This window comes from Malurus melanocephalus, unplaced genomic scaffold, assembly GCF_030028575.1.
Source record: "Malurus melanocephalus ecotype Western Australia unplaced genomic scaffold, MMel_1.1 scaffold_670, whole genome shotgun sequence".
Lineage (NCBI taxonomy): Eukaryota > Metazoa > Chordata > Aves > Passeriformes > Maluridae > Malurus > Malurus melanocephalus.
The window spans coordinates 305,832-315,483 of record NW_026623902.1 but is presented as its reverse complement, the minus strand read 5'-3'; the positions used below and the strand labels follow the sequence as shown (position 1 = coordinate 315,483).

The 9,652-nt window shown below is 66.8% G+C and overlaps 2 protein-coding genes across 4 annotated transcripts in view; one reads left to right on the top strand and one right to left on the bottom strand.

The window, feature by feature from the left end:
• TMBIM6 (transmembrane BAX inhibitor motif containing 6) overlaps positions 1 to 2,897 on the top strand; it is a 3,799-nt gene extending 902 nt beyond the window's left edge. The window contains exons 2-10 of one of the 2 annotated variants that reach the window (XM_057383947.1): positions 863 to 964; positions 1,055 to 1,163; positions 1,247 to 1,367; positions 1,479 to 1,527; positions 1,630 to 1,727; positions 1,823 to 1,902; positions 2,005 to 2,105; positions 2,199 to 2,271; positions 2,353 to 2,897. In XM_057383947.1, coding sequence (XP_057239930.1) covers positions 909 to 964; positions 1,055 to 1,163; positions 1,247 to 1,367; positions 1,479 to 1,527; positions 1,630 to 1,727; positions 1,823 to 1,902; positions 2,005 to 2,105; positions 2,199 to 2,271; positions 2,353 to 2,376 — 711 coding nt within the window. In that variant the 5' untranslated portion in view covers positions 863 to 908 and the 3' untranslated portion in view covers positions 2,377 to 2,897. The other variant, XM_057383948.1, reaches the window with a different exon arrangement.
• A 108-nt stretch (positions 2,898 to 3,005) lies between these two features.
• On the bottom strand, positions 3,006 to 9,132 carry NCKAP5L (NCK associated protein 5 like). Of its 2 annotated transcripts, none has more exons than XM_057383944.1 (13): positions 9,026 to 9,132; positions 8,447 to 8,488; positions 8,239 to 8,345; positions 7,916 to 7,984; positions 7,782 to 7,820; positions 7,572 to 7,691; positions 7,368 to 7,481; positions 5,203 to 6,932; positions 4,975 to 5,128; positions 4,820 to 4,898; positions 4,454 to 4,738; positions 4,220 to 4,359; positions 3,006 to 3,437 (listed from the first exon to the last, which is right to left on the bottom strand). In XM_057383944.1, the coding sequence occupies exons 3-13, from the start codon at positions 8,338 to 8,340 to the stop codon at positions 3,201 to 3,203; spliced, it is 3,069 nt and encodes a 1,022-aa protein (XP_057239927.1). In that variant the 5' UTR covers positions 8,341 to 8,345; positions 8,447 to 8,488; positions 9,026 to 9,132; the 3' UTR covers positions 3,006 to 3,200. The 2 variants fall into 2 exon arrangements, with proteins under 2 accessions (XP_057239927.1, XP_057239929.1); XM_057383946.1 differs by having other exon boundaries at positions 8,239 to 8,342.
• Between the last annotated feature and the right edge of the window lie 520 nt (positions 9,133 to 9,652).

Here is a 9,652-nt window from a genome sequence, read left to right as displayed (position 1 = left end):
GGGGGGGGGGATGTCACACCCCTGTCACACACCGCCGCCACACCCCGGCGGGGACTGTCCCCTCCCCATGGCCGCGCCTCCTCCTTTGCCTTGCCCCTTGACCTGCGGCTTCCCCCGGGCCTTGTGCCACCAGCCCAGGGGTGGTACCAGTCCGGTGCCACCCCATGGCGCTGTCCCAGTGGTGGGTTGGAACCTGTGCACCCCTGTTATGGCAGGATGAGGTTTCTGYCCTACACCCTCCCCTCCGCCAGGTTGGAGCCCCCCACCCTGCACCCTTTTTGGGTCCCCTCCATCCCTTGGGGACAAGTGGCTCCTGCCACATCCCGGGCAGGTCGGGCTCCAGCAGGTGCCAGAGGGGACAGAGCCGGCTGAGCCGGCTGGGTGAGGACGAGCAGGAGGGYGAGGAAGAGGAGGAGGAGGAGGAGGAGGCCCCGGGAGCTTTCTGCTGCCAGAGCCACCTCTGGGGACGTCATTACGGGCGCTAATAGTCACCTGGCACAAAGGCGTTTCCAGCTGCCAGCAGCGTTCCTCGGGGGCTGCCCCGGCCTCACATCAGCCCCTCCGCGGGATTCCTGAGCTCTTTCCTGGCCTTGCAACAGCGCTGCAACACCCCAGAGGCTTCCCCGGCTTGAAACAACCGGCGGTGCTTGCACCAGCTGGACCGGGAAAGCTCCGGAGGCTCCCGGTTCCTGCCCCTCACTCCCTCCCGGCTTGAAACAACCGGCGGTGCTTGCACCAGCTGGACCAGGAAAGCTCCAGCAGCTCCTGGTTCCTGCCCCTCACTCCCTCCCAGCTCCTGGGGGAAGTTTTGGGAGCTTGGGGTGGTTTCCAGCTCCTTCCTGACCCCCTGTTCCCCTCACAGCTTGCACCCCTGTGGAGCGGCCGTGGGCCCATCCCAGCCCGGCACCATGAACGTCTTYGACCGCAACATCAACTTCGATGCTCTCTTTAAGTTCTCCCACATGTGAGTGACCCACGGGCAGGGCTGAAGGGGGTCTGGGTGGGTTTTTCCAGTCCTTTCTGCCCCCTCTCATCACCCCTTCCTCACCCACAGCTCAGTCTCCACCCAGGAGCACCTGAAGAGGGTCTATGGCAGCTTTGCCATCTGCATGTTCGTGGCGGCCGCGGGCGCCTACATCAATGTGGTGACCCAGCTTTTCCAGGTGAGGGAAGGGCTGCACCCCCAGCCCCACAGCACCCAAGTGAGGTGATGCCCAGCTCTCATCTGTCTCTCTCACTCCCCCAGTTYGGGCTCCTGACCGGTCTGGGTGCACTGGGGCTGATGGTTTGGCTCACGGCCACCCCACACAGCCACGARACGGAGCAAAAGCGGCTGGGGATGCTCGTTGGCTTCGCTTTCCTCACAGGTAGGTGGGCACCGAGACAACCCCTCAAATCCCACAGGACCCCAAACCTTGCAGAGGGGTCRGATGGAGCCCCCAGAATGGTTCTGGTGACCCCCAGTTCTGTCCTTGCAGGCATCAACCTGGGACCCCTCCTGCAAATGTGCATCTCCATCAACCCCAGGTAGGAGACGCCCCCACAGACCCCATCCCCAACCTTCAAATCCCATTCCCCACCCCTCAGCTGCCCCCAAAACCCTCTGATTCCTCTCTCCTCCCCCTCCAGCATCATCCCCACTGCCTTCCTGGGCACCGCCACCATCTTCGCCTGCTTCTCCCTGAGCGCCCTGTACGCCCGGCGCCGCAGCTATCTCTACCTGGGAGGTGAGAGGGGYTTTGGGGAGGGTTTTTGGGGGGCTYCCTGTGGGGTTTGGGGGTCTCCACAGAGTTGACCCTCACTCCCTGTCCTCTCCCTGCAGGTTTCCTGCTCTCTGGCCTCTCCCTGATGCTTCTCTCCTCGCTGATTAACGCYTTTGTGAGATCCGCCTGGCTCTTCTCGGTGAGTGCTGTCCCACCCCCGCTGAGGATGGACAGACAGACAGACAGACAGGTGGCAGCAGCAGGGGACTGTCCCCAACTCACACCTTTCTACCTCCTGCAGGCCAACCTGTACCTGGCACTGATGATCATGTGCGGCTTCGTGCTCTTCGACACGCAGCTCATCATCGAGAAAGCCGAGAGCGGGGACAAGGATTACATCTGGTGGGTGCTGGGGACACGGGGAGGGTGACACAGAGGGTGGGGTGACACCTTCTGAGCTTCCATCCATCCCTCCCTCCCTCCCTCCTTCCCCAGGCACTGTGTTGATCTCTTCCTCGACTTTGTCAACATTTTCCGGGAGCTCCTGATGATCCTGGGCATGTCTGAGGTGAGGGTGAGGGGCCCTGGGYGGGGCAGGGGGACAGAGGGACAGAGCCCACGGTGACCGTGGCCACTTTTCCTCTTGCAGAACAAGAAGAAGGAGAAGAAGTGAAGTGGCTCTGGGCTGAGGCGGAGCCACCCCTGTGTCCCCATGTCCCCTCCCATCCCTCTCTGTCATTAAAGGGGCTGCGCTTTGCTGCCGAGGAAGCAGCCGGAAGCTTTCGCACCTCGTGGATTTTTCTCTCGTTCAGCTTTTTTTTTTTTTTTTTTTCGATTAAAAACCAGCCAATTTGTGAATCCCGCTGGAGTTTGGCTCCCCCTGATTTCCCCCCCGCCCCCGGCCTATGGCCCTCGGAGTGGTCACCCACGTGTCCTTTTTTCCTTGGAGATTTGTCCCCAGCCCCACCGGCACCTGGGAAATCGTGAGGCCCTAAAAACCAGCCCGGGGGATTGTTAGTGGGACCCTCCCCTCGGCCAAACTCATCGGTGGAGCCTCCCCTTCAGCACCAGTGCCAAGAAACGAACGCGTGCTGGGAGGGGACCGTGGGGACACCGCAATTCCCAGCGCTCCCAGTCCCGCCGTCTCCGCTCTTTGTACACCGGGATGATTCAATAAATCGCTCAGACTCCAAACTCTGGTCCTGCTCTTTCCATCCCCTCTCCCCCGTGTCTTTCTGTCCGTCCCTACATCCATCTGACCCTCCCCCGGGCACAGGGACACAGCGGCTGCACCATCACRTATATAAATAACCCAGGCTGGGGGGGCGGCTTTATTGAGTTAAAAACCCATCGGCGGGGGCTGTACAGGGCCGTAGCACCATCGGAGAGAGCCGGGAAAGTGGGGGGACCCCCCAAATCCAGGCAGCACCCTCAGAGCGGGAGCAGGGAGCAGCGGGGATGGGGAGTGGAAGACGTGGGAGCAGCACCGGGGGCAGCTCAGCCCTGGCTGCCGCAGGAGGAGAGGCTGTCGTAGAGAGAATCGCTGAGGGATTCGGAGTGCTCCAACCCGGCGGGGCCGTGCCCACCGTCCCGGGACCGCGCCTCCGTGCTGCCYTCGTCCCCCACGTCCGAGGCGCTGGGGGTCCGGCTGCTGCTAGCGCTCAGGGCGGGGGGCAGCGGCGGGGGAGCCTCTGGAGATGCTCCCCGATGTCCTGCCAGGCTGCACACGGGGGCCTGGGGAGGGACAGCGTGGGCAGGGGGAGGTGCCCGTGATGGTGACACCCGCGGCTGTCACTCCTCAGTGGGAGGGAATCACTGTTTCCACCCCCCAAAATATTAGAGGGTCACTAAATCCCCACCCCAGCTTCCCCGGGGCACGAGGATGTGGCAAATAATCCCAGAACTCTTGTGAGTGTCCCCCCCATACCCCACATCCTCCCCCAAAATATTAGAGGGTCACTTTAAATCCCACCCCCCTGGGGCACATGAGGATGTGGTAAATAATCCCGGAATTCTGGTGAGTGTCCCCCCCACACCCCACATCCTCCCCCAAAATATTAGAGGGTCATTTTAAATTCACTCCCGGGGTACATGAGGATGTGGTAAATAATCCCGGAATTCTGGTGAGTGTCCCCCCCATACCTCACATCCTCCCCCAAAACATTAGAGGGTCACTTTAAATCCCCACCCCGGCTTCCCCGGGGCACGAGGATGTGGCAAATAATCCCAGAACTCTGGTGAGTGTCCCCCCCCATACCTCACATCCTCCCCCAAAACATTAGAGGGTCACTTTAAATCCCACCCCCCGGGGCACATGAGGATGTGGTAAATAATCTCGGAATTCTGGTGAGTGTCCCCCCCACAGCCTCTTCCCATCGTATCCATTCCCACAGCAAGAGCAGGAGGGTCTGGGGTCCCCACGCCGGGATTTTGGGGTYCTGCTCCAGACTTTCAGGATCCCCACTCTGGAGTTTTGGGGACCCCCTAGCAAGGTTTTGGGATACTCCAGGATTTACCTGCGCAGGCCGATGCAGCCCCTCCAGCCCCCCGGGAGGGCACACGAAGGGGTCGGCAGCACCGCAGGCTTTGGCATTGGGGAARGTCCAGTTCTTGCTCTGCTGGACACGCCGTGGCTTTCTGGCATCATCCCCGGTGTCTGCAGAAAAAAAAAAAACCAGGAGGGGCAGCGCTGACTCACAGGATCCCCATGCCCCCCACTCCCCACCACGGGGCAAAGGGGGGATACCCACCTTGGGGGGCGGCGCGGTGCCCGTGCGAGCTGGGGGGAGCCGGGAGGCGGCAGCTCGGAGCTCCCCGGTGTTTTCCGGGCAGCAGCAGCTCCTCGGCGCTGGGCACCTCCCGTTCCAGCGTCCGGGCCTTGCGCGGCACTTTGGTGACAGCGGCCGGCACGGCCCCGGGTAGCGGCTCGGGGCGGCCCCGCGGTTTGGGGGTGCTTTTAGYGGGGACCCCCCCATAATCGGGGGGAGGGAAGGTCCCGATCCCGCTGTCCAGTGTCCGTGTCAGCGACCCGCAGGCTGTGGCACAAAGGGAGGGGTCAGTGGCGGAGGGACCACCCTGGTGCCCCCCGCGCTGTCACCCACCCGCCGCCCCCTCACCAGCGAAATGCTGCGATGTCCCTGACTCGGACAAGCTCTCGTCGGACGGCAGCTCATCCCGGAGCCCCACGTCSGGCACCTGCGGGGATGAAGAGGCTGAAGAGCTGCGGGGTCCCGCTGGAGCGGAGCTCTGGGGGCTGGAGGAGGGGTCTCACCTTGTCCGAGGGCTCCCGCAGGTGTCCCACGATGCCGTTGCGGGGCGGGCGGCAGAGCCGGGGGTCTTTGGCATCGGGGGGGACCCTCCGGAGGTCACAGAGCTCCCGCTTGTGCTCCAGGCGGGTGTCGTAGGGGACGTCCTTGCCGTCCACCCTAAAGAGAGGCAGCGCGTCAGGGGGACACCCCACCCTCACCCCGCACCCCGAGGTGCCCAGCTGGGCGCTGACCTGTCCAGCAGCTGCTGCATGAAGGTTTCGGCCGTCACCTCCTGGTACATGACGGGGAGGGGACCCGGACCTCGCGGGGGCCCACGGGGACGCCCCTTCTCCAGCGCCAGCCCCTGCAGGAACGCGTGCTCCTCCCGCAGCGCCTTCCGCAGATCCTCCGCYTTCTCCATCAGCTTCGAGATGTTGAGACTCTCCGCTTCCAGCTTGCGGGCGGCCAGCTTGACCTCTCGGCGCAAAGGAGCGGGGGTCCCGGCCCAGTCGCGCCCTCGCCCGCTGTCCCCGCGGCGGCTCAACGCCGGCAATTTGCTCCGCCGCAACCCGAACCAGCTCGCCAGCCCGGCCGCCTTCCCCTTGGCCTCTGCTCCCGGCGCCCKCTCCTGCCCCTGCAGCCGCAGCACGTTCTCCTCGATGCCCTTCATCACCTTCTCCTCGATGGCAGAGTGCCCCGCGGCGCTGGGCGCCGGCCCCGCGGGTTCGGGTTCCGAGGGGGTTTTGTGGGGACCCCCGCCCGCTTTAGCGCCCGCCGGCTCCTCGCCCCGCGGCGCCCCGGTTTTGGCCGCCTTGGTGGGCAGTTTGGTGGGGCTGCCGTGAGGGCTGCGGGAGGTTTTGGAGGGGGGCGTGGGGGGCGGCCGAGAGGGGGTCCGGCCACTGACCGGGCGCCCCTTGCCCCCAGCCTTGCCGGGGTCGCCCATGGAGCCCGAGGAGTAGCAGCGGGCCAGGGGCTCAGCGCCGTGCGCCGGTTCGGGGTGCTTCAGGCTGCCCCCCAAACCCCCGCGGGGTGGAGGGCGTAGCTCAGCTCCGTGGCCCCGTTCGGGCCGCCCTGGACCGGGGGGTTCACGGCCCTCTGCCCCCCGCAGCTTGCCCAGGGCGGCCAGGCGCTCCTTGAAGGGCAGGTAGCCCGGCTCGGGGGTTTTTTTGCCAGTGCGGCGGCACGGGGCCGAGCCCCCCGCGCCACGGCGGGAGCTCGGGGGGGAGGCAGCCGCTCGCTCCCCGCCGCTCACGGGGCCCGGTGGCACGGGGGGCTGCTCCACCGCCTCGAAGGTGCGGGCTGGGGGAAARGCGGGGGGCTCGGGGGAGCCGGGCTCCGGAGGGGCTTCGGGRGATGGGCGGCGGCTGAGCCCCGGGGAGGCCTCGGGGTGGGCGCCACGACAGGGGATTTTGGAAGGATGGGCGAGCTGGGGGCTGAGGCGAAGCCCCCCGGGGGAGGGTGGCAGCTTGAGCACCTTGCTGGGGGAGGGCAGGGAGTTGGGGACGCCCCCGGGTGACAGCGGGGTGAAGCCACCTTCGGGGCTCTCCTCGCCCGGCGCGTAGAGTCCCAGGAAAGCGGGGTGCTCCCCGCGCCGCTGCCGGGGGGGACCCCCGGGGGCTTCGCCGTTGCGGCGGCAGCAGCCCCCCCCCTCACCTCGCAGCAGCCGCTCGGCCAAAGCGCTGAGCAGAGCCCCCCGTGGCGGACCCCCTTCCTCCGGAGAGGAGCAGGGGCTGCCCTCGGTGCCCCGCCAGCCCCCCGCAGCCGCCGGTCCCCGCAGCGGGCAGGGGGGCCAGCCCGGGGCTGCGCAGGGCTCGGGGGAGCCGGGGGAGGCCGGCGGGGGCCCCAAGAGCGGGTCTGTCTCCTCCAGCTTGCGTAGCACCTCCAGGATTTGGGCTTTCTTTTTGAAGAAGGGGGAAAGGGCGTCCAGGGGTGGGGCGCCGGGGCTGAGSCCAGGGCTGCCCGATGGGACCGGTGGCAGAACCTGTGGGAAGCGGGCATTGTCACCCTGTGGGCATCACTGAGCCCCCTGGTACCAGAGGGGGACACTGGGAACACAGAGAGGGACATGATAGGCTGTGGGATGGGGACACAATGGGGACAGGGACATCTGGGGCAATGGATTTTGGGGCCAGGGGACATCACACATGGAGGGGCTTGGGGAGGTGGACACCAAGGACCTGGAGAGGTGACACCACCGGGGACCAACCACAGGGACACCACTGAAAGGATGATGCCATGGGCACGTGGGTGGTGACACCACAGATCCAGGGAGGGGGACAGGAGAGGACACAGAGGGAAGCCACGTGTCACAGGCCTGGTGACACCACACAATGGGTAAAAACAATGGGGAAGGGGGTGACACAGCCCAGAGAGGGGGACACTGGGACAGGAAAGGCTTGGGGACAGCAGYACCCACCTCGGGCAGGGGCACACAGAGGCCGGGGAGCAGCGGGGGTGGCTGTTGCTCAGCACAGGCCGGCTGAGGGGTGACCGGGCCATCCGGGGCTACCGGCACCGGGTGCAGCGGCAACTGCAGAGCACAGAGACTGTGGGTTAATTTTCGGGGGGTTCTGCCCCACGCCCACCCCCCTCCCCAGCTCCAATGCAGCCCTGGGCACACCTGGGGCAGGGAGCCAGTGGAGAGCTGCAGCTTCTGCTGGAACAGGTCGCTCAGCACCTGGTTCTGCCGCTCCAGCTCGAAGACGCGCTTTTTCAGCTTGATGCACTCCTCGCGCAGGTCCTGGCCGGGGTGTGGGGGGCGGGGGGTCAGCCAGGACCCCTAAATATCCTCACAGCCCCCCTGATATCCTCCCACCCTCCTGACACCCACCTTCTGGTTGAGCAGCGCCTGCACCACGTGGTTGGCAACCTGGGGAGAAGAGGGCAGGTCTGGGGTGAGGCGCGAGGGCACGCACACGCGTGTGCACACATGTGTGTCATGTGTGTAGGTGTGCTGTCCCATACCTCATCCAGGCAGCGCTCGTATGTCTCCCGCTGGTTCTCATTGGCCTGGGCCAGGGCTGAATTCTCCGCCTGGAACAGAGCGGGGACAGCTCAGGGACATCCCTGTGGCACCAAAGAGACCCTGGTGGGGCTCAGGGTCACTCATGGCAGGACAGGGTTGCCCCAGAGCAGTGGCACGATGGCCATGGAAAGCCGGACACCAGCACCATGGTGTCCTGACTGCTACTGGCACAGCTGGCTCTTGCCACTGGCTGCATGGTGGCCACAGTTTCACAGTGGCCACCTGGGTCTGCCTGGTGGCCCCGTGTCCCCTTCCTGCGTACCTCCAGCTCCCGCAGGCGCTGCAGCAGCTCATGGCTGGTGCCCGTTTCGCCCAGCGCCGCCGGGCTCCCGGATCCCGGTGCCTCGGCCACGCTCTCCGACATCACTGCTGCGGGGGACACGCGTCACGACAAGGTCCCCGCTGGCCCCTGGCTGGTGGCACCCGGCCTGCAGCACCCCCAGGCCCTGCACAGCCTGGCTCTCCCTTACCTGGCTTCAAATGTCCCCAGACCCGTCCCTGCGTGGTGTCACCTGCAGGGAGAACTGGGTTGAGAAGAGGGTTGGAGCCTCGGAAGACCCCCAGGGCCGAGTTCTGACCCCACTGGCACCGACAGACCCCTCCTGCTGCCCAGCTCCTTCCCGGTGATACAGGGGAACCAGACGGGCACCGGGATGCACAGCCAGGACCAGGACCGGGACCAGCCCTGGGGGCACCGGGATGTGCAGCATTACCGGGACAGAGCCCGGCATCAGTCCCGGGGCACCGAGATACCCCCAGGACCGGGACCACCACCGGCACAGGGTCACGAGGATGCGCAGGACCACCGGGACCGGGATCGGCACCAGCCCCGGGGCACCGGGACGTGCAGCAGCTCCGGGTACCGGGATATGCAGCACCCCCGGGGCTGACCCCGGYCCCGGGGCACCGGGATGCGCGGCCCCGGTGCACAAGACCCTCGGCGTTCAGATGGGCCCCCCCAARCGCCGCACACCCCCCGCTCCGCCCCGGGCTCCCCCCGCCACCGGTGCCGCCGCTTCCCTGCGCTGAGCCCCCGGTCCCGTACTCACGCCCGGGGCTCCCGGCTGAGTCTCGGCTCAAAGCGGCCCTGGGGCCGGTCCCGGTGGCGGCGGCGTTTCCATCCCGGCCCGGCCCGGCCGCGCTATTGTTGGGAGGCGGCGGCGGCGGCTCCGCCTTCCCGCCGCGGCCGGGGAGGAGCCGGGATGGAGCCACCGCCTCCCCCGGTGCGCGGCTCCGCCAGCGCCAGCCCCGGGGAAACGGCGCTGGGGGCCCCGGGAACGGCGGCACCGGCACACCGGGAATCATCCCGGGAAGAGGAAACGCCGGGAATCCCCCGTGGAACCGGACACCGCCGTGGGGAGGGACGGGGCAGCGCGTAGAGGGATCCCCAAGGGGCATCCCGGACCCTCCGGAGTGACCCCCGGGAGCCCCGGGAGCCCTCGGGGAGCCTTCCGGGGTTGCAAACACGGAGCTGAGCCGTGACCCCCGGCCGTGGCCGCCACCCCCCGGCCCCACGGGGGTGAAGTTTGGGGTTTTGGGGTTCACACGGGGCCACGCGTCCCCGGTTCACCCGGACCCCACGGCACCGCGGCGGGGAGAAGGGGGGCTCGGCAGGGCGAGGGAGACCGGAGGGGACAAAAGGGGGTCTGGGGGTGATGCGGGGGACAAGGAGATGG